Consider the following 24,190-nt stretch of genomic DNA (forward strand, 5'->3'; position numbering starts at 1 on the left):
AACTCTGTTTCTCTCTCCACCGATGCTGCCTGGCCTGCTGAGTGTTTCCAGCATTTTCTGTTGTAATTTGGGATCCCAGACTTACCGGATGATCCACTCGCACGAAGTAGCCCCGGTCATGGCTCTGTCCCCCCTGCTCGCAGTAGAAGTTGGTTTGGTCCAGAATGACACTGCATCGCTGCCCTTCACCCACCTCCGCCACCACCGAATTGTTGTGGTACAGCGCCAGTACGGTGGCCTGGCAGGGACTAAACACTGCAAAACAAATACACACAGGTTCACTCTCACTACAGAGTCGGCACCAGCGAGTTAACACTCGCAGTCAGAGAGCCCAGAATAAAGCTAGCTTTACTCTGTATCTAACGCGTGCTGTACCTGTCCTGGGAGTGTTTGATGAGACAGTGTAGAGGGAGCTTTACTCTGTATCTAACCCGTGCTGTACCTGCCCTGGGAGTGTTTGATGGGACAGTGTAGAGGGAGCTTTACTCTGTATCTAACGCGTGCTGTACCTGCCCTGGGAGTGTTTGATGGGACAGTGTAGAGGGAGCTTTACTCTGTATCTAACCCATGCTGTACCTGCCCTGGGAGTGTTTGATGGGGACAGTGTAGAGGAAGCTTTACTCTGTATCTAACCCGTGCTGTACCTCCCCTGGGAGTGTTTGATGGGACAGTGTAGAGGAAGCTTTACTCTGTATCTAACCCGTGCTGTACCTGCCCTGGAAGTGTTTGATGGGACAGTGTAGAGGGAGCTATACTCTGTATCTAACCCGTGCTGTACCTGCCCTGGGAGTGTTTGATGGGACAGTGTAGAGGGAGCTTTACTCTGTATCTAACCCGTGCTGTCCCTGCACTGGGAGTGTTTGATGGGACAGTGTAGAGGGAGCTTTACTCTGTATCTAACCCGTGGTGTACCTGCCCTGGGAGTGTTTGATGGGACAGTGTAGAGGGAGCTTTACTCTGTATCCAATCTTCTCATTCTCAATCCAACAATCAATCGCTCTCAATCTCCCCTCGCCCCAGTTCTAAGCCCTGACCCAGGGGAGAAGGGATTCTCGACCGATGTGTTTACCATATTTGCCATCTTGCCGGAGGGTGTACGCGTATTTTGGTGAATCATTGGTGCTGGGCACTCTGGTCCTCTGCAGCTCAGTGATGGTGTGAAGTCCGAGTGCTCCCCCGGGCCGTGTGTCGGACTGGGGGGATAGCTTGATGCGCTAGAGAGAGAGAGAGAAACAAATAACTCAAAGAGAACACGGTCAGAGCACAGTGAACACCCAGATGCACTGTAAGAAGTGTCCGTCAAGATTAACACAACTTTAATGTTTAAACACCTTCGCTGATCTCCTGTTTGAAGCTTATCTCTCTTCGGGCTGCACTCCAATGTCCCCAATACTCGGGGGAATTGTTCCTCTCTGAGCCCAGACACTGAATGTGAACTGCGGGAGTCCATCCTGTGCTCACCCAATACCCACACACTTTCCAGCAAAGAGTGGGGGGCACGAGACAGGACAAGGAGCAGGATCTCTGCTTCATCTACCCACTCCTCTCACCCATGGATACTGAGGCCCATACAAGGACCCCCACTGCTGCCCTGGCTGTATTAGCTCCCATGTTAGTTGACAGTGTTAACCGTTCTCTCTCCTCAAGTACTGTCCCCCTCTTCTTCCAATCAGCCGTCATCACCCCTCTCCTCAAAAAAACAACCCTGGACCCCTCTATCCTTGCAAACTACCGCCCCATCTCCAACCTCCCTTTCCTCTCCAAAGTCCTTGAATGTGTTGTCGCCTCCCAAATCCGTGCCCATCTTTCCCGCAATTCCATGTTTGAATCCCTCCAATCAGGTTTCTGCCTTTGCCACAGTACCGAAACGGCTCTCATCAAAGTCACAAATGACATCCTTTGTGACCGTGACAAAGGTAAACTATTCCTCCTCGTCCTTCTCGACTTGTCTGCAGCCTTTAATACGGTTGACCACTCCATCCTTCTCCAGCACCTCTCCACCATCGTCCAGCTGCACTCGCCTGGTTCCATTCTTATCTATCTAATCGTAGCCAGAAAATCACCTGCAACGGCTTCTCTTCCCGCTCCCACATCGTTACCTCTGGTGTCCCCCAAGGATCTATCCTTGGCCCCCTCCTATTTCTCATCTACATGTTGCCCCTCGGTGACATCATCCGAAAACACAGCGTCAGTTTCCACATGTACGCTGACCACACCCAGCTCTACCTCACCACCACTTCTCTCAACCCCTCCACGGTCTCTAAATTGACACACTGCTTGTCTGACATCCAGTCCTGGAGGAGCAGAAATTTTCTCCAATTAAATATTGGGAAGACCGAAGCCATTGTTTTCGGTCCCCGCCACAAACTGCGTTCCCTAGCCACTGACTCCATCCCTCTCCCTAACATCTGTCTGAGGCTGAACCAGTGTTCGCAACCTTGGTGTCATATTTGACCCTGAAATAAGCTTCCGATCACATATCCGCAGCATAACAAAGACCGCCTATTTCCACCTCCGTAACATTGCCCGTCTCCGCCCCGCCTCAGCTCATCCGCTGCTGAAACCCTCATCCATGCCCTTGTTACCTCTAGACTTGACTATTCCAACGCACTCCTGGCTGGCCTCCCACATTCCACCCTACGTAAACTTGAATTGATCCAAAACTCAGCTGCCCGTGTCCTAACTCGCACCAAGTCCCGTTCACCCATCACCCCTGTGCTCACTGCCCCGTGTCCTAACTCACACCCAGTCCCGTTCACCCATCACCCCGTGCTCACTGCCCCATGCCCTAACTCACACCCAGTCCCGTTCACCCATCACCCCCTGTGCTCACTGCCGTGTCCTAACTCACACCCAGTCCCGTTCACCCATCACCCCCTGTGCTCACTGCCCCGTGTCCTAACTCACACCCAGTCCCGTTCACCCATCACCCCCTGTGCTCACTGCCCCGTGTCCTAACTCACACCCAGTCCCGTTCACCCATCACCCACTGTGCTCACTGCCCCGTGTCCTAACTCGCACCAAGTCCCGTTCACCCATCACCCCCTGTGCTCACTGCCCCGTGTCCTAACTCACACCCAGTCCCGTTCACCCATCACCCCGTGCTCACTGCCCCGTGTCCTAACTCGCACCAATCCCGTGCACCCATCACCCCCTGTGCTCACTGCCCCGTGTCCTAACTCGCACCAAGTCCTGTTCACCCATCACCCCGTGCTCACTGCCCCGTGTCCTAACTCACACCCAGTCCCGTTCACCCATCACCCCCTGTGCTCACTGCCCCGTGTCCTAACTCACACCCAGTCCTGTTCACCCAACACCCCCTGTGCTCACTGCCCTGTGTCCTAACTCACACCCAGTCCCGTTTACCCATCACCCCCTGTGCTCACTGCCCCGTGTCCTAACTCACACCCAGTCCAGTTCACCCATCGCCCCCTGTGCTCACTGCCCCGTGTCCTAACTCACACCCAGTCCCGTTCACCCATCACCCCCTGTGCTCACTGCCCCGTGTCCTAACTCACACCCAGTCCCGTTCACCCATCACCCCCTGTGCTCACTGCCCCGTGTCCTAACTCACACCAAGTCCTGTTCGCCCAACACCCCTGTGCTTGCCGACCTACATTGGCTCCCGGTCCAGCAATGTCTCGATTTCAAAATTCTCATCCTTGTTTTCAAATCCCTCCATGGCCTCATCCCTCCCTATCTCTGCAACCTCCTCCAGCCCCACAACCTCCACACCGCCCCCCCCCCACCCGAGATATCTGCGCTCCTTTAATTCTGCCCTCTTGAGCATCCCTGATTATAATCACGCAACCTTTGGTGGCCGTGCCATCTGCTGCCTGGGCCCTAAGCTCTGGAATTCCCTGCCTCAACCTCTCCGCCTCTCTACCTCGCTTTCCTCTTTAAAACCTCTCTCTTTGACCATCTTTAATGTCGTAAATCGTCCCAAGGCGCTGCACAGGAGCGTTATCAAACTAAATTTGACACCGAGCCACACCAGGAGATATTAGGGCAGATGACTAAAAGCTTGGTCAAAGAGGCAGGTTTTAAGGAGGGAATTCCTGAGCTTAGGGCCCAGGCAACAGAAGGTATGGACACCAATGGTGGAGCGATTAAAATCAAGGATGCTCAAGAGGGCAGAATTTGAGCAGTGCAGATATCTCAGAGTTGTGGGGCTGGAGGAGGTTACAGAGATAGGGAGGGGTGAGACCATGGAGTGATCTGAAAACAAGATGAGAATTTGAAAATCGAGGTGTTGCCGGACCGGGAGCCAGTGTAGGTCAGCGAGCACAGAATAAATCGAGGGAGGGTAACGTTACACAGCAGCAGGATGGATTGTCGCGGACGTCACTCGCAAGATGCGGGGGGGGGGGGGGGGGGGGGGGGGGAAAAAGAGTGACACCCACCATCTCTCACCTCTCACCCTCACCTCTGCCTCGTCCTTTGCCAGCTGGTCCAACGCCTCGGTGTCCATGACAACTGCCTTCTCTTCCAGCATCAGGCCAATGAGATCGAGGGGAAAGCCCAGGTTCCTGTGCAGGGACCAGGCCACGTCCACTGTAACCATGGAAACAGGTGTGAGTGATGACACGACATAGAAACATAGAAGATAGGAGCAGGAGTAGGCCATTCGGCCCCTCGAGCCTGCTCCGCCATTCAATGATATCATGGCTGATCATCCAAACTCAGTACCCTGTCCCTGCCTTCTCCCCATATCCCTTGATCCCTTTAGCCTTAAGAAATATAGCCAACTCCTTCTTGAATATATTTAATGAATTGGCCTCTGCTGCCTTCTGTGGTAGAGAATTCCACAGGTTCACCACTCTCTGGGTGAAGAAATTCCTCCTCATCTCTGTCCTAAATGGCCTACCCCTTATCCTTAGACTGTGACACCTGGTTCTGGACTCCCCGGTCATCGGGAACATCCTTCCTGCATCTAGTCTGTCTAGTCCTGTTAGAATTTTATAAGTTTCAATGAGATCTCCCCTCATTCTTCTAAACTCCAGCGAGTACAAGCCCAATCGACCCAATCTCTCCTCATACGTCATTCCTGCCATCCCAGGTATCAGCCTGGTGAATCTTCGCTGCACTCCTTCCATGGCAAGAACATCCTTCTTCAGATAAGGCGACCAAAACTGCACATAATACTCAAGGTGTGGTCTCACCAAGGCCCTGTACAACTGCAGCAAGACATCCTTGTTCCTGTGCTCAAATCCTCTCGCTACGAAGGCCAACATACCATTTGCCTTCTTAACCGCCTGCTGCACCTGCATGCTTACCTTCAGCGACTGGTGCACAAGGACGCCCAGGTCATGTTGCACTTCCCCTTCTCCCAATCTATTGCCATTCAGATAATAATCTGCCTTCCTGTTTTTGACACCAAAGTGGATAACCTCGCATTTATCCACATTATATTGCATCTGCCATGCTTCTGCCCAATCACCCAACCTGTCCAAATCATACTGTAGTTTCTCGGCATCCTCCTCACAGCACACACACCCACCCAGCTTTGTGTCGTCTGCAAACTTGGAGATATTACAACTAGTTCCCTTGTCTAGATCATTAATATATATTGTGAATAGCTGGGGTCCAAGGACTGATCCCTGCGGTACCCCACTAGTCACTGCCTGCCACTCAGAAAAAGAGCCGTTTCTTTCAACTCTTTGCTTTCTGTCTGCCAACCAGTTCTCTATCCAAGTCAATACCTTGCCCTCAATCCCATGTGCCTTAACTTTACACGCTAATCTCTTATGCAGGACCTTATCAAAAGCCTTTTGAAAGTCCAAATACACCACATCCACTGGTTCTCCCTTATCTATTTTACCAGTTACATCCTCAAAAAATTCCAGTAGATTAGTCAAGCACGATTTACCGTTTGTAAATCCATGTTGACTTTGTCCGATCCGGTCACAGAATGTACATCCACACTCCGAGGTCAGCTGTGAATTCTCCCCTTCCCCTCCCCGTCTCCTCTCTCGCCTATCCTCACTCCTCCCCTACCCCCTTTCTCTCCTTCCCCTACTCATTACCTCCTTCTCCCACTCATTAACCCCTTCTCCCGTTCCTTCGCCCCCTCCGTCCCCCCTCCCTCATTCCCCCTCTCCTTCCACCCCCCTCCCATTCACCCCTCCCTCTCTTTCCCCCCCAAACACCCTCCCCTCCACCCTCCTCTCTCCTCCCCCCCCTCCTCCACCCTCCCTCTTCCTCCCCCTCCCTCCCTCTGGCCAGTACCTGGGAAGGTCTGTGACTTGGCCATTTTCCCAAGGGTTCTTTCGATGACTCGTCGCCCACGGAGCAGTGAGGAGAGAAAGGCAGCTTCCCCATCATTAATGGCATCAATGATCTGAAGAGAGGAACAGCACCGTGACACTGCGAGGAATGTTCGACACCCACTGGCTGCAACATCCACTACCCCCCGACGCCCTCCCCCTCCGCCCTCCCCTCCCCCGCCGCCCTCCCCGTCCCCGTCCAACTATGCCTCACCCCACCCCCCACCCCACATCCCTCCCCCACCGGTCCCCCCCTCACTCGACTCCCCTGCCCCCCTCACCTGGCTAGTGTCCCGCTTCAGTTCTGGGTAGGCATCTCCCTGGAAAAGGAGAAAGCACAACGTTAGACCGACCCTCTGCACCGCTCCATGATTAATCCCAGAGTCCCTCTCTGTTTTTTTTTTATTTATTCGGTCCTGGGATGTGGGCATCGCTGGCATTTATTGCCCATCCCTAATTGCCCTTGATAAGGTGGTGGTGAGCCACCTTCTTGAACTGCTGCCGTCCGTGCGGTGCTTTGTAGCAGTTAAGAGTCAACCACATTGCTGTGGGTCTGGAGTCACATATCGGCCAGACCGGGTCAGGGCGGCAGATTTCCTTCCCTAAAGGACATTAGTGAACCAGATGGGTTTTTACGACAATTCGGTAGTTTCATGGTCACCATTACTGATACTAGCTTTTTATTCCAGATTTATTTGATTAACTGAACCTAAATTCCCAGCTGCCGTGGTGGGATTTGAACTCGCGTCTCCGGAGCTTCTACAAGTATGTAAAAAGGAAGAGAGCAGCAAAAGTAAACATTGGTCCCTTAGAGGCTGAGACAGGAGCAATTATTATGGGGAATAAGGAAATGGCAGAAACGTTAAAACAACTATTTTGTATCTGTCTTCTCAGTAGAAGACACAAAAAGTATACCAAAAATGGTGGAGAACCGAGGGTCAAATGAGGGCGAGGAGCTTAACGTAATTAATATCAGTAGAGAAAAAGTACTAGAGAAACTAATGGGACTAAAAGTCGACAAATCCCCTGGACCTGACGGCCTACATCCTAGGGTTCTAAAAGAGGTGGCTGAAGAGACAGTGGATGCATTGGTTTTGATCTTCCAAAATTCCCTGGATTCTAGAACGGCCCCAGTAGATTGGAAGGTCGCAAATGTAACACCGCTATTCAAGAAAGGAGGGAGAGAGAAAACAGGGAACTACAGGCCAGTTAGCCTGACCTCAGTCGTCGGAAAATGCTGGAATCCATTGTTAGTGGTATCAGGGCACTTAGAAAATCATACATTATTAGGCAGAGTCAACATGGTTTTATGAAAGGGAAATCATGTTTGACAAATTTATTAGAGGATGTAACTAGCAGGGTAGATAAAGGGGAACCAGTGGATGCAGTATATTTGGATTTCCAAAAGGCATTCAATAAGGTGCCACATAAAAGATTATTACAGAAGATTAGGGCTCATGGGGTTGGGGGTAATATAGTAGCATAGATAGAGGATTGGTTAACAGACAGAAAACAGAGAGTAGGGATAAACAGATCTTTTTCAGGTTGGCAGGCTGTAACTAGTGGGGTGCCGCAAGGATCAGTGTTGGGGCCTCAGCTATTTACAATCTATATTAATGACCTAGATGAAGGGACCGAGTGTAATGTATCCAAGTTTGCTGATGATACAAAGCTAGGTGGGACAGTAAGCTGTGAGGAGAACACAAAGAGCCTGCAAAGTGATATAGATAGACTGAGTGAGGGAAATGTGAGGTTATTCACTTTGGTAGGAAAAATAGAAAAACAGAATATTTTTTAAATGGTGAGAAACTTTCAAATGTTGGTGTTCAGAGATATTTGGGTGTCCTCGTGCAAGAAACACAGACAGCTAGCATGCAGGTACAGCAAGCAACAAGGAAGGCAAATGGCATGTTGGCCTTTATTGCAAGGGGGTTGGATTATAAAAGTAAGGAAGTCTTGCTACAATTGTACAGGGCCTTGGTGAGACCACACCTGGAGTACTGTGCACAGTTTTGGTCTCCTTATCTAAGGAGGCCATGGTGTGGAGATGCCGGTGTTGGACTGGGGTGGACAAATGTAAGAAGTCACACAACACCAGGTTATAGTCCAACAGTTTTATTTGAAATCACAAGCTTTCGGAGCGCTGCTCCTTCGTCAGGTGAACAAAGGAGCAGCGCTCCGAAAGCTTGTGATTTCAAATAAAACTGTTGGACTATAACCTGGTGTTGTGTGACTTCTTACATTTATCTAAGGCAGGATATACTTGCCTTGGAGGCGGTGCAACGAAGGTTCACTAGATTGATTCCTGGGATGAGAGGGCTGTCCTATGATGAGAGATTGTGTAGAATGGGCCGATACTCTCCGGAGTTTAGGAGAATGAGGGGTGGTCTCACTGAAACATACAAGATTCTGAGAGGGATTGTCCTGTGAGGAGGGAGTGTGTAGAATGGGCTGATACTCTCCGGAGTTTAGGAGAATGAGGGGTGGTCTCACTGAAACATACAAGATTCTGAGGGGGATTGTCCTGTGAGGAGGGAGTGTGTAGAATGGGCCGATACTCTCCGGAGTTTAGGAGAATGAGAGGTGGTCTCACTGAAACATACAGGATTCTGAGGGGGATTGTCCTGTGAGGAGAGAGTGTGTAGAATGGGCCGATACTCTCCGGAGTTTAGGAGAATGAGGGGTGGTCTCACTGAAACACACAAGATTCTGAGAGGGATTGTCCTGTGAGGAGAGATTGTGTAGATTGGGCCGATACTCTCCGGAGTTTAGGAGAATGAGGGGTGGTCTCACTGAAACATACAGGATTCTGAGGGGGATTGTCCTGTGAGGAGAGAGTGTGTAGAATGGGCCGATACTCTCCGGAGTTTAGAAGAATGAGGGGTGGTCTCACTGAAACATACAAGATTCTGAGAGGGACTGTCCTATGAGGAGAGATTGTGTAGACTGGGCCGATACTCTCCGGAGTTTAGAAGAATGAGGGGTGGTCTCACTGAAACATACAGGATTCTGAGAGGGACTGTCCTATGAGGAGAGATTGTGTAGACTGGGCCGATACTCTCCGGAGTTTAGAAGAATGAGGGGTGGTCTCACTGAAACATACAGGATTCTGAAGGGGAATAACAACAGAAAATGCTGGAAAAACTCAGCAGGTCAGGCAACATCCGTGGAGAGAAATTTGAGTTGACGTTTCGGGTCAAAACCCTTTTTCAAAACTGGAAAGAAAAGAAAATAGATCGAAGGCCGGGATTGACAGGGTAGATGCTGAGAGGTTGTTTCCCCTGGCTGGAGTGTCTAGAACTAGGGGGCAGAGTCTCAGGATAAGGGGTCGGCCATTTAAGACCGAGACGAGGAGAAATTTCATCACTCAGAGGGTTGTGAATCTTCGGAATTCTCTGCCCCATGGATGCTGAGACTTGGAGTATATTCAAGGCCGAGACAGATAGAATTTTGGACTCCAGGGGAATCAAGGGATATGAAGAAAGTGGAGTTGAGGTCGAAGATCAGCCATGATCTGATTGAATGGCGGAGCAGGCTCGAGGGGCCGTGTGGCGGAGCAGGCTCGAGGGGCCGTGTGGCGGAGCAGGCTCGAGGGGCCGTTTGGCGGAGCAGGCTCGAGGGGCCGTGTGGGCTACTCCGGCTTCTATTTCTTATGTTCTTATCATTAATCCAGCCCTTTGGATTTACTGGTCCAGTAACATAACCACTGTGCCACCGTTCCTCTGCACCGCTCCCGGATTAATCCCGGAGTCCTTCTCCAGTTACAGACTGATCCTCTGCACCACTCCCGGATTAATCCCGGAGTCCTTCTCCAGTTACAGACTGATCTCTGCACCACTCCCGGATTAATCCCGGAGTCCTTCTCCAGTTACAGACTGATCTCTGCACCACTCCCGGATTAATCCCGGAGTCCATCTCCGGTTACAGACTGATTGCTGCACCACTCCCGGATTAATCCCGGAGTCCTTCTCCAGTTACAGACTGATCCTCTGCACCACTCCCGGATTAATCCCGGAGTCCTTCTCCAGTTACAGACTGATCTCTGCACCACTCCCGGATTAATCCCGGAGTCCTTCTCCAGTTACAGACTGATCTCTGCACCACTCCCGGATTAATCCCGGAGTCCTTCTCCAGTTACAGACTGATCTCTGCACCGCTCCCGGATTAATCCCGGAGTCCATCTCCAGTTACAGACTGATCTCTGCACCGCTCCCGGATTAATCCCGGAGTCCTTCTCCAGTTACAGACTGATCCTCTGCACCACTCCCGGATTAATCCCGGAGTCCTTCTCCAGTTACAGACTGATCTCTGCACCACTCCCGGATTAATCCCGGAGTCCTTCTCCAGTTACAGACTGATCTCTGCACCGCTCCCGGATTAATCCCGGAGTCCATCTCCGGTTACAGACTGATTGCTGCACCACTCCCGGATTAATCCCGGAGTCCGTCTCCGGTTACAGACTGATCTCTGCACCGCTCCCGGATTAATCCCGGAGTCCTTCTCCAGTTACAGACTGATCTCTGCACCGCTCCCGGATTAATCCCGGAGTCCTTCTCCAGTTACAGACTGATCTCTGCACCGCTCCCGGATTAATCCCGGAGTCCATCTCCGGTTACAGACTGATTGCTGCACCACTCCCGGATTAATCCCGGAGTCCTTCTCCAGTTACAGACTGATTGCTGCACCACTCCCGGATTAATCCCGGAGTCCTTCTCCGGTTACAGACTGATCCTCTGCACCGCTCCCGGATTAATCCCGGAGTCCTTCTCCAGTTACAGACTGATTGCTGCACCACTCCCGGATTAATCCTGGAGTCCTTCTCCGGTTACAGACTGATCCTCTGCACCGCTCCCGGATTAATCCCGGAGTCCGTCTCCGGTTACAGACTGATCCTCTGCACCGCTCCCGGATTAATCCCGGAGTCCGTCTCCGGTTACAGACTGATCTCTGCACCACTCCTGGATTAATCCCGGAGTCCGTCTCCAGTTACAGACTGACCCTCTGCATCGGTCCCGGATTAACCCCGGAGTCCGTCTCCAATTACAGGCTGATCTCTGCACCGCTCCCGGATTAATCCCGGAGTCCGTCTCCAGTTGCAGACTGACCCTCTGCACCGTTCCTGGGTTAATCCCGGAGTCCGTCTCCAGTTACAGACTGACTCTCTGCACCGCTCCCGGAGTAAAGATAACTCGTGTAACAGAGAAGAGGAGGATTCAGTTACAGCGAGGAGCTCAGTCCTGCGTTCCCTCTCACCTCCCCTGGGTACAGATCCATGGGCACCGACTGCCCTCCGTGGCCCCTCGCTCCCCGGATCACTCAGTGGTGCTGAGGCTGAATGTAGCGATCCGATCCCTGCCCCACTGGGAACTGCCCCCGTGACCAAACCCGAGCAGTCCAGTCCCTCCCGGGGCGGTACCAAGGGTCTGGGGGAGGAGACGCAATCGGCACACCGGGATTGGGAGGATCCGCCCGCAATCATCTCCCCCGCACCGCACACCCAGCCAGGGATCTGTCGTCATCTCTCGAGGAGCATCCATTTCACATTAATCTAGGGCCTTATTTCGGGAGATTTCATCACATCCTGCCTCTAACTGCCCTGCCCCCACGCTCCCGCCATTGGTCGACCCGACACCGTTAATAATAGTGGCCGCAGTACCCACAATACTCTGTGCTCCAGAAACCACACTAGCCATCAGGTGGATTTACCAACAACTTGCATCAATATAGCGACTTTAACGTAGCAAAATGTTCCAAGGCACTTCATCCTCATCCTCCCCCCGCCCACCCTGTTCCCCATCCTCCCCCCCCACCCCATCCTCCCCCCGCCCACCCCGTTCCCCATCCTCCCCCCGCCCACTCATCCCCCCGCCCGCCCCGTCCCCCCATCCTCCCCCCACCCCGTCGCCCCCGTCCCCCCCCTGCCCCGCACCCCCTCATCCTCCCCCCGCCCCGTCCCCCCATCCTCCCCCCACCCCGTCGCCCCCGTCCCCCCCATCCGTCACCCACCCACCCCCCCACCCCGCCCACCAACTCCCCAAGCTTTGCTCAATTCTCACCAGAATCTCCACGACGGTCGGCACCAAACCTGCCAGAACCCCAGGCGGTGCCCGCAGAACCTCGGCACCAAACCTCACCGCTCGACGGAGAATCCGCCGCAACACCAGCCTGCAGATCAGAATCAGCAAATGGATCAGGATCATCGCACGCACATAAACCAGAGCAAGGGGAGCGCCCGCCCCTGCCCTCGCCTCGCGCCTGCCCTCGCCATGCCCCAATTGTCCCACAATGCCCCACACGACGGCCCCGATGCCCTTGTTCCGCCCGGTGACCTTGCTCAGTGACACTGCCCCACGACACCCGCTCACTCTGCAACGACCTGTCGCCCCGTGAAGTGCCCTCATGACTGATCCGTACCCACCATTGACAGGTCAATAACCCACGAGGCATGGCTACCACCCAACACCAGCAGTTTAAGCTCAGGAGACTCACTGAGCTCCAGTCATCCCGGGATAGAGTCCGTCAGCGATGCATATGGTGAGAGTGCGGATATGATCAGCGAGCACGCGATAAGCCATGTCCACGGAGCCGGCATCCATTGCTCCAACCAAACCCCGGTACTGAGGGGCCGCGGATCCCTGCAGAAACACAACACGCACAGAGAACGTCAGAACCAGCAGTGCCTCCCATCGTAGGCAGAACCCCTCCTCCAGCCACCAGCTTCAGTCCCGCGGGGACCTCCCCTTGCCCCCAGGTTCCCAAAGGGGCACCCTGGGAATCAACTCGCTCGCGGGAACCCCTCCCCCCACTCACGCGGGAATCCCCCCCGCCCTCACGTGGGAATCTCCCCCCGCCACGCGGGAATCCACACACACACACACCCCCCCACCGCAGGAATCCCCCCCCACCCCACGCGGGAATCCCCCCCCCTCACGTGGGAATCCCCCCCCTCACGTGGGAATCCCCCCCCCACGCGGGAATCCCCCCCCTCTCACGCGGGAATCCCCCCCCCCCACGCGGGAATCCACACACCCCCCCCCACCGCGGGAATCCCCCCCCTCACGTGGGAATCCCCCCCCCTCTCACGCGGGAATCCCCCCCCCCACGCGGGAATCCACACCCCCCCCCCACCGCGGGAATTCCCCCCCACCCCACGCGGGAATCCCCCCCCTCACGCGGGAATCCACCCCCACCCCACGCGGGAATCCCCCCCTCACGCGGGAATCCACCCCCACCCCACGCGGGAATCCCCCCCTCACGCGGGAATCCACCCCCACCCCACGCGGGAATCCCCCCCCCTCACGCGGGAATCCACCCCCACCCCACGCGGGAATCCCCCCCCTCACGCGGGAATCCACCCCCACCCCACGCGGGAATCCCCCCCCCTCACGTGGGAATCCCCCCCCCCACACGCGGGAATCCCACCCCCCCAACGCGGGAATCCCCCCCCCACGCGGGAATCCCCCCCCCACGCGGGAATCGCCCCCCCCCCACGCGGGAATCCCCCCCCCACGCGGGAATCCCCCCCCCCACGCGGGAATCCCCCCCCCACGCGGGAACCCCCCCCCCCACGCGGGAATCCCCCCCCCCACGCGGGAATCCCCCCCCCACGCGGGAATCCCCCCCCCCCCACGCGGGGTTGACTCTGCTGCCCCAGCTCTTACCCTGTGAATGGCGTCTAGAATGGGAGTGAAGAGGTCAGTGTCGTAATTGGAACATTTCCCTTGCAGAATGGCAACCAATCGCTCGAGTCCCATCCCAGTGTCGACACTGTGCTGTGGCAGAGGGCGAAGGCTGCGATCGGCCTCCCTACAGGAGAGAACAAACATCTGGTAAACACTTTCCGAATCTAGTAAAGCTCCCTCTACACTGTCCCATCAAACACTCCCAGGGCAGGTACAGCACGGGTTAGATACAGAGTAAAGCTCCCTCTACACTGTCCCATCAAACACTCCCAGGGCAGGTACAGCACGGGTTAGATACAGAGTAAAGCTCCCTCTGCACTGCCCCAGCAAACACTCCCAGGGCAGGTACAGCACGGGTTAGATACAGAGTAAAGCTCCCACTACACTGTCCCATCAAACACTCCCAGGGCAGGTACAGCACGGGTTAGAGACAGAGTAAAGCTCCCTCTACACTGTCCCATCAAACACTCCCAGGGCAGGTACAGCACGGGTTAGATACAGAGTAAAGCTCCCTCTACACTGTCCCATCAAACACTCCCTGGGCAGGTACAGCACGGGTTAGATACAGAGTAAAGCTCCCTCTACACTGTCCCATCAAACACTCCCAGGACAGGTACAGCACGGGTTAGATACAGAGTAAAGCTCCCTCTACACTGTCGCATCAAACACTCCCAGGGCAGGTACAGCACGGGTTAGATACAGAGTAAAGCTCCCTCTACACTGTCCCATCAAACACTCCCTGGGCAGGTACAGCACGGGTTAGATACAGAGTAAAGCTCCCTCTACACTGTCCCATCAAACACTCCCAGGACAGGTACAGCACGGGTTAGATACAGAGTAAAGCTCCCTCTACACTGTCCCATCAAACACTCCCAGGGCAGGTACAACACGGGTTAGATACAGAGTAAAGCTCCCTCTGCACTGCTCCATCAAACACTCCCAGGGCAGGTACAGCACGGGTTAGATACAGAATGTGGTAAACCACTTTTATCGTTCACTATCGTTACACTATGGTTATCACTGTTTACACTGTTGTATCACTACACGAGGTCGTCTCTTGTCACGCTGTTATACCTGGGCTGACCACTGCTGACTCCGCCCATGGCTCCACCTACTTGCCCAGGTATAAAGGTGGTCGACTGGCTGGTATTCCTCCTTGTTGGATCCGATCACCCACGAGGGTGGGCTCTGTTATTTAGCCAATAAAAACCTATAGTTACTTTCTTAACTCGTCGCTTTTCATTGGATGAATTGATAGGTATATCAATTTTATTGGCTAAATTTTAAAAATGTCTAACGAACCATCAGACGCCCAGCTACAACAGCCACAGCAGCCGGCCTGGCTGCGAGCCCTCCGACCGCCGTACCTGGATCTAAACCCACAGGCAGCAAACTCAGCCCTCGACTTCAAACACTGGCTGAGCTGTTTCGAATCCTACCTGGGAGAATCCGGCGTGCCTCAGAGATCCAAACTAAGAGTGCTGACCGCCCAAGTGAGCCCTAAAGTATTCGCACTCATACAGGACCTTACTACATACGAGGCCGCCATCAACCTGCTGAAACAGCAGTACCGGAGCCCGGTAAATTCTATGTATGCCAAACACCTCCTAAAATCCCTCACTGTCCGGTCAACGCGCAACCGGATATCGATGGCATCGAGGTCCCATTCTACAGACATCAGCGGCTACTGTATTGTGACCCTGTCGGTTAGGGGCACGGAGTATAAAAATTTTAAACTCCTCGTCCTGCCCCAGCTCTGCGCTGCCGTCCTACTAGGGCTGGACTGCCAATCCCACCTGCAAAGTGTCACTTTGGCATACGGTGGACCCCTCCCCCCACTCACAGTCGACAACCAGCAGCCTTTAAACCACCCACCGCATACCACCTGCGGCCTATCCACCCTCAAGGTCCCGCCCCCCTCCCTGTTCGCTAACCTCACCCGCGACTGTAAACCCGTCGCCACCAAGAGCAGGCGGTACAGCGCCGGGGACAGAGATTTTATTAGCTGTGAGGTGCAGCGTCTCCTGAAGGAGGGCATCATCGAGAGGAGCAACAGCCCCTGGCGTGCCCAGGTCATCGTCGTTAAGACCGGCGATAAAAACCGCCGAGTCATCGACTACAGCCAAACCATAAACCGGTGCACCCAGCTGGACGCATACCCCCTTCCCCGCATATCTGATATGGTCAATCAGATTGCGCAGTACCGGGTATTCTCCACCATCGACCTTAAGTCGGCCTATCACCAACTCCCTATCCGCCCGGAGGACCGCCAGTATACAGCCTTCGAGGCAAACGGCCGCCTCTACCACTTCCTTAGGGTTCCCTTCGGCGTCACCAACGGGGTTTCGGTCTTCCAAAGGGAGATGGACCGGATGGTTGACCAGAACGGGCTGCAGGCCACGTTCCCTTATCTAGATAACGTCACCATCTGCGGCCGCGACCGGCAGGACCACGATGTTAATCTGGAAAGATTCCTCCGTACGGCCCAACGGCTGAACCTCACCTACAATAAGGAGAAATGTGTGTTTAACACCTCGCGCCTTGCCATCCTCGGCTGCGTAGTAGAGAACGGAGTCATCGGCCCCGACCCCGAAAGAATGCGCCCCCTCATGGAGCTTCCCCTCCCCCACTGTCCAAAGGCGCTGAAGAGAACCCTGGGGCTCTTCGCCTACTATGCCCAATGGGTGCCAAATTATGCGGACAAAGCCAGACCCCTCATGAAGTCCACCTCCTTCCCCCTGACGGCAGAAGCGTGCGCAGCCTTCTCCCTCATTAAGGGAGACATTGCTAAGGCCACAATGCACGCGGTGGATGAGTCTATCCCTTTCCAAGTGGAGAGCGATGCATCTGACTTCGCCCTAGCCGCAACCCTCAACCAGGAGGGGAGACCGGTGGCCTTCTTCTCAAGGACCCTCCAGGGCCCTGAGATCCGACACTCTTCGGTCGAGAAGGAGGCCCAGGCGATCGTGGAGGCTGTACGACGCTGGAGGCATTACCTGGCAGGCAAACGATTTACCCTCCTCACCGACCAGCGTTCGGTCGCTTTTATGTTTAATAACAAGCTGAGGGGCAAAATCAAGAACGACAAGATCTTCAGGTGGAGAATCGAGCTCTCCACCTATGATTATGATATCTTGTACCGGCCTGGTAAACTGAACGAACCCCCAGATGCTCTATCACGAAGTACATGCGCCAACGTGCAAACTGATAGACTGCAGACCCTCCACAACGACCTCTGCCACCCCGGGGTCACCAGACTTTACCACTTCATTAAGGCCCGCAACCTGCCATACTCCATCGAGGAGGTCAGGACCATGACCAGGAACTGCCAAACCTGTGCCGAATGCAAACCGCATTTCTTCAGGCCGGACAGAGCAAGCCTGATCAAGGCCACCCGCCCCTTCGAGCGCTTGAGCATCGATTTTAAGGGGCCCCTCCCGTCCTCTGACCGTAATGTGTACTTCCTCAACATCATTGATGAGTACTCCCATTTCCCCTTTGCCTTCCCCTGCCCAGACATGACCAGCACCACGGTCATCAAATGCCTGAACGACCTCTTCGCCTTGTTCGGGTTCCCGAACTATATACATAGCGACCGGGGCTCCTCCTTCATGAGCGAGGAACTTCGCCAGTTCCTATTAGCGAGAGGTATCGCTGCAAGCAGGACCACCAGCTACAACCCCCGAGGGAACGGCCAGGTGGAAAGAGAGAACGCGACTGTCTGGAAGGCCGTTCTCTTAGCCTTAAAGTCTAAGGGCCTCCCAACCTCTCGCTGGCAGGAAGTCCTCCCGGCAGCGCTGCATTCCATCCGGTCACTGCTTTGCACTGCCATTAACGCCACCCCCCATGAACGAATGTTTGTTTTCCCCAGGAAATCGACTACGGGAACCACGCTGCCAACTTGGCTGACTTCTCCGGGGCCCGTCTTACTGCGAAAGCATGTGAGGGCCCATAAAACGGACCCCCTGGTCGAGAGGGTGGACCTCCTGCACGCCAACCCCCAGTATGCCTACGTGGCATACCCAGACGGGCGGGAGGACACAGTCTCCTTACGAGACCTTGCACCCTCGGGCACCCCTGAGACACCACCGTTACCCCCCACCACCCCCCCAAATCCAGCCCAGGTAGACGGCATGCCGGAACCCCACGAGCCTTCGTCAACCACGCAGACACCAGCATTAACACCGGAGACTGCAACACCGCCGCCGCTGCTGCGCCGATCAGAAAGACTTACGAGGCCTCCGGACAGACTGACATACCCGAACTGGTAGTACACTTCACCCCGCCGGACTCAAATCTAAACAAGGGGTGAATGTGGTAAACCACTTTTATCGTTCACTATCGTTACACTATGGTTATCACTGTTATATCGTTACACTATGGTTATCACTGTTTACACTGTTGTATCACTACACGAGGTCGCCTCTTGTCACACTGTTATACCTGGGCTGACCACTGCTGACTCCGCCCATGGCTCCACCTACTTGCCCAGGTATAAAGGTGGTCGACTGGCTGGTATTCCTCCTTGTTGGATCCGATCACCCACGAGGGTGGGCTCTGTTATTTAGCCAATAAAAACCTATAGTTACTTTCTTAACTCGTCGCTTTTCATTGGATGAATTGATAGGTATATCACAGAGTAAAGCTCCCTCTACACTGTCCCATCAAACATTCCCAGGGCAGGTACAGCATGGGTTAGATACAGAGTAAAGCTCCCTCTACACTATCCCATCAAACACTCCCAGGACAGGTACAGCACGGGTTAGATACAGAGTAAAGCTCCCTCTACACTGTCCCATCAAACACTCCCTGGGCAGGTACAGCACGGGTTAGATACAGAGTAAAGCTCCCTCTACACTGTCCCATCAAACACTCCCAGGGCAGGTACAGCACGGGTTAGATACAGAGTAAAGCTCCCTCTACACTGTCCCATCAAACACTCCCAGGGCAGGTACAGCACAGGTTAGATACAGAGTAAAGCTCCCTCTACACTGCCCCATCAAACACTCCCAGAGCAGGTACAGCACGGGTTAGATACAGAGTAAAGCTCCCCCTACACTGTCCCATCAAACACTCCCTGGGCAGGTACAGCACGGGTTAGATACAGAGTAAAGCTCCCTCTACACTGTCCCATCAAACACTCCCAGGGCAGGTACAGCACGGGTTAGATACAGAGTATAGCTCCCTCTACACTGTCCCATCAAACACCCCCAGGGCAGGTACAGCACGGGTTAGACACAGAGTAAAGCTCCCTCTACACTGTCCCATCAAACACTCCCAGGGCAGGTACAGAACATAAGAACATAAGAAACAGGAGCATGAGTAGGCCAATCGGCCCCTCGAGCCTGCTCCGCCATTCAGTAAGATCATGGCTGATCCAATCTTGGCCTTAACACCACTTTCCCGCTCTCTCCCCATACCTTGACTCCCTTGTAGTTCAAATGTCTGTCAATCTCCGCCTTGAATATATTCACTGGCTCCGCCTCCACAGCTCTCCGGGGTAGAGAATTCCAAAGATTCACGACCCTCTGAGAAGAAATTCCTCCTCATCTCCGTCTTAAATGGGCGATCCCTTATTCTGAAACTCTACCCCCGAGTTCTAGTTTCCCCCACGAGGGGAAACATCCTCTCGGCATCCACCCTGTCAATCCCCCTCAGAATCGTATGTTTCAATAAGATCACCTCTCATTCTTCTAAACTCCAACCTGCTCAACCTTTTGTCATACGTCAACCCCTTCATCCCAGGAATCAATCTAGTGAACCTTCTCTGCACTGCCTCCAATGGAAGTATATCGCTCCTTAAATAAGGGGACCAAAAACTGTACGCAGTACTCCAGGTGCGGTCTCACCAGCGCCCTGTACAATTGCATCTAAACTTCCCTACTTTTATACTCCATACCCTTTGCAATAAAGGCCAACATTCCATTAGCCTTCCTAATTTCTTGCTGTACCTGCATGCTAACTTTTTGTGATTCATGTACAAGGACCCCCAGATCCCCCTGTACCGCAGCATTTTATAATCTCTCCCTATTTAAATAATAATTTGCTTTTTCATTCTTCCTTCCAAAGTGGATAACCTCACATTTTCCCACATTATACTCCATCTACCAAAACTTAACCTCTCTATATCCCTTTGCAGACTCTTTGTGCTTTCCCACCTATCTTTGTATCATCAGCAGATTTGCCTACAGTACACTTGGTCCCTTCATCCAAGTCATTAATATAGATTGTAAATAGTTGAGGCCCCAGCACTGATCCCTGTGGCACCCCACTACTTACAGTTTGCCAACCTGAAAATGACCCATTTATCCCGACTCTCTGTTTTCTGTTAGTTAGCCAATCCTCTATCCATGCTAATATATTACCCCCAACCCCGAGAGCTCTTATCTTGTGCAGTAACCTTTTATGTGGCACCTTATCGAATGCCTCCCGGAAATCCAAATACACCACATCCGCTGGTTCCCCTTTATCCACCCAGTTTGTTACATCCTCAAAGAACTCTATAGTAAATTTGTCAAACACAATTTCCCTTTCATAAAACCATGTTGACTCTGCTTGATTGCATTATGATTTTCTCAATGTCCTGCTATTACCTCCTTAATAATGGATACCAGCATTTTCCCAATGACAGAGGTTCGGCTAACTGGCCCATAGTTTCCTGCTTTCTGTCTCCCTCCTTTCTTGAATAGGGGCGTTACATTTGCGGTTTTCCAATCCGCTGGGATCTTTCCAAAATCCAGGGAATTTTGGAAGATTACAACCAACACATCCACTATCTCTGCAGCCACTTCTTTTAAGACCCTAGGATGCAGGCCATCAGGTCCAGGGGACTTGTTGGCCTTTAGCCCCAGTTTGCCTAGTACTTTTTCCTCTAGTGATAGAGATTGTTCTAAGTTCCTTCCTCCCTATAGCCCCTTGATTATCTATTATTATTGGGATGTTTAGTGTCCTCTACCATGAAGACCGATCCAAAATAATTGTTCAAAGTCTCTGCCATTTCTCTATTTCCCATTATTAATTCCCCAGTCTCATCCTCTAAGGGACCAACGTTTACTTTAGTTACTCTCTTCCTTTTTATATACCTGAAGAAGCTCTTACTGTCTGTTTTTATATTATTTGCTAGTTTACTCTCATACTCTATCTTCTCCCTCTTCATAATTTTTTTAGTCATCCTTTGCTGGTTTCTAAAAATTTCCCAATCCTCTGTCCTACCAATAATCTTCACAACATTGTATGTCTTTTCTTTCAATTTGATACCATCCTTCAATTTGATACCATCCTTAACTTCCTTAGTTAGCCACGGATGGTGCATCCTTCTCGTAGAGCCTTTCTCACTGGAATACACCTTTGCTGAGATTTATGAAATATCTCCTTAACTGTTTGACACTGCTGATCTACCATCTTACCCTTCAATCTATTTCCCCAGTCCACTTTAGCCAACTCTGTCCTCATACCCTTGTAATTGCCTTTATTTAAGTTTAGGACACTAGTTTCAGACCCAAGTTTCTCACCCTTAAACTGAATTTGAAATTCTACCATGCTATGAACACTCTTTCCTAGTGGATCCTTTACTATGAGATCATTAATTAATCCTGTCTCATTACACATTACCAGATCTAAAATAGCCTGCTCCCAGGTTGGTTCCTCAATGTATTGCTCTAAGAAACCATCCCAAATACACTCTATGAACTCGTCCTCAAGGCTACCCGTGCCAATTTGATTTGTCCAATCTATATGATGATTAAAATTACCCATGATAATTGCAGTACCTTTCGTACAAGCCGCCATTATTTTGATTTATACTCTGTCCCACAGTATAGCTACTGTTAGGGGGCCTATAGACAGCTCCCACCAGTGACTTCTTACCCTTACTGTTTCTTATCTCCACCCAAACTGATTCTACATCTTGAGCTTCTGAGCGGGTTAGATATATGGTAACACTCCCTCTACAGTGTCCCATCAAACACTCCCAGGGCAGGTACAGCACGGGTTAGATACAGAGTAAAGCTCCCTGTACACTGTCCCATCAAACACTCCCAGGGCAGGTACAGCACGGGTTAGATACAGAGTAAAGCTCCCTCTACACTGTCCCATCAAACACTCCCAGGGCAGGTACAGCACGGGTTAGATACAGAGTAAAGCTCCCTCTACACTGTCCCGTCAAACACTCCCAGGGCAGGTACAGCACGGGTTAGATACAGAGTAAAGCTCCCTCTACACTGTCCCATCAAACACTCCCAGGGCAGGTACAGCACGGGTTAGATACAGAGTAAAGCTCCCCCTACACTGTCCCATCAAACACTCCCAGGTCAGGTACAGCACGGGTTAGATACAGAGTAAAGCTCCCTCTACACTGTCCCATCAAACACACTATGAGCCGCGCAACTCCCCACCCAATCTGGGTCCACACTGACACTGACCCCTGACTCCGGGTCCAGACTGATCCGACCCCCGACCCCGGGTCCACCCTGACCCCCGACCCCGGGTCCACCCTGACCCCCGACCCCGGGTCCACACTGACCCCCGACTCCGGGTCCAGACTGACCCGACCCCCGACTCCGGGTCCAGACTGACCCGACCCCCGACTCCGGGTCCAGGCTGACCCGACCCCCGACTCCGGGTCCAGACTGACCCGACCCCCGACTCCGGGTCCAGACTGACCCGACCCCCGACTCCGGGTCCACGCTGACCCGACCCCCGACCCCGGGTCCACACTGACCCCCGACCCCGGGTCCAGACTGACCCGACCCCCGACTCCGGGTCCACGCTGACCCGACCCCCGACTCCGGGTCCACCCTGACCCCGGGTCCACACTGACCCCCGACCCCGGGTCCACACTGACCCCCGACCCCGGGTCCACACTGACCCCCGACCCCGGGTCCACACTGACCCCCGACTCCGGGTCCACACTGACCCCCGACTCCGGGTCCACACTGACCCCCGACCCACACTGACCCCTGACCCCCAGTCCACACTGACCCCTGACCCCCGGTCCACACTGACCCCTGACTCCGGGTCCACACTGACCCCCGACCCACACTGACCCCTGACCCCCAGTCCACACTGACCCCTGACCCCCGGTCCACACTGACCCCTGACCCCGGGTCCACACTGACCCGACTCCCGATCCACACTGACCCCGACTCCACACTGACCCCTGACCCCCCGGTCCACACTGACCTGTTGTACTGCATGAAGACCAGGTTCCAGATCTCCACCATCTGCGGGTTGCCGGTGTTGACCTGAGCTGCTGCGCCTGTCCCTACTCCGTGGTGGTAATGTATCTCGGTGCATGGCCCACAGGGGCCCGTCTCTCCCATCTCCCAGAAGTTATCAGCAAGCCCGAATGGAAGCACACGGCTGGGGGAAACCCTGAAAAAGATAAAACACACAATACAATACAAAGAGCCACTCAGACCTTAGTCACTGTTGACCTTTGACCCGAGCAATCCCTGACTCATGCACAGTGTGTCCTGGTTAAACCGGAAGCACTGCCATTCTGTTGGAAATTGCCTGGAGCAGTCGACCCACATCCAGCCCTCATGATGCCGTCCAACAGTGTTGAAGAAGAAATGGAATAGGACAGGTGATTGTGGACAACATTCCCTCAGTTCAGTTCCTGGAGTCTGCATTCTAGCCTCACACCGAACTCGTGCACACGTCCCACGATAAACCCAAGTGTTGGCTACAGCCTCCCATTGTGTGCCGCTCCTTCACAGGAGGCACCGCGTCTAAACAACAGCAACTTGTATTTATATAGCGCCTTTAACATAGTAAAATGCCCCAAGGCGCTTCACAGGAGCGTTATCAAGCAAAATTTGACACCGAGCCACAGAAGCTTGTGTTCAGGAGAACTTTTTTGATCAGTAGGTTTCCGGCCCGACGAGGGAGGAGGCATTGCTGGATCTGGTATTGCTGGATCTGGTTCTGGGGAATGGGTTAGTTAAGTGGAGCAAGTGTCAGTAGGGGAACATTTAGGGAGCAGTGATCATAGTATCATAAGGTTTAGATTAGCTATGGAAAAGGACAGGGAGCAATCTAGAGTAAAAATGTTTAACTGGGGGAAGGCCAATTTCAGTGGGATGAGAACGGATCTGGCCCGGGTAAACTGGAATCAAAGATTGGCAGGCAAAGCTGTAATCGAACGTGTCCGCCCATTCCACAGGGCAACTAAAATCAGAGTTCCTTGGATGACGAAACAGATAACCAATGTGATGAAGCAGAAAAAGAGCCCGTATGACA

General features: G+C 53.2%; 1 protein-coding gene across 5 annotated transcripts in view; it reads right to left on the bottom strand.

Annotated features, from left to right (window-relative positions):
- Positions 1-24,190, bottom strand: part of aars2 (alanyl-tRNA synthetase 2, mitochondrial (putative)) — a 91,251-nt gene that overhangs the window by 50,999 nt on the left and 16,062 nt on the right. For all 5 annotated transcript variants that reach the window (XR_015079634.1, XM_085998091.1, XM_085998090.1 and 2 more), the window contains 9 exons: positions 23,129-23,320; positions 13,928-14,072; positions 12,756-12,901; positions 12,323-12,431; positions 6,548-6,586; positions 6,229-6,340; positions 4,427-4,554; positions 1,070-1,214; positions 86-255 (listed from right to left, as the gene is read on the bottom strand). Coding sequence is in view for 4 of the 5 variants with exons in the window: in XM_085998091.1 (XP_085854217.1) it covers positions 86-255; positions 1,070-1,214; positions 4,427-4,554; positions 6,229-6,340; positions 6,548-6,586; positions 12,323-12,431; positions 12,756-12,901; positions 13,928-14,072; positions 23,129-23,320 (1,186 nt within the window). In the remaining variant the exon portion in view is untranslated. The remainder of the gene's footprint in view (positions 1-85; positions 256-1,069; positions 1,215-4,426; positions 4,555-6,228; positions 6,341-6,547; positions 6,587-12,322; positions 12,432-12,755; positions 12,902-13,927; positions 14,073-23,128; positions 23,321-24,190) is intronic.

This window comes from Somniosus microcephalus, chromosome 9, assembly GCF_052327205.1.
Source record: "Somniosus microcephalus isolate GS21.2 chromosome 9, FLI_Smic_1.0, whole genome shotgun sequence".
NCBI lineage: Eukaryota > Metazoa > Chordata > Chondrichthyes > Squaliformes > Somniosidae > Somniosus > Somniosus microcephalus.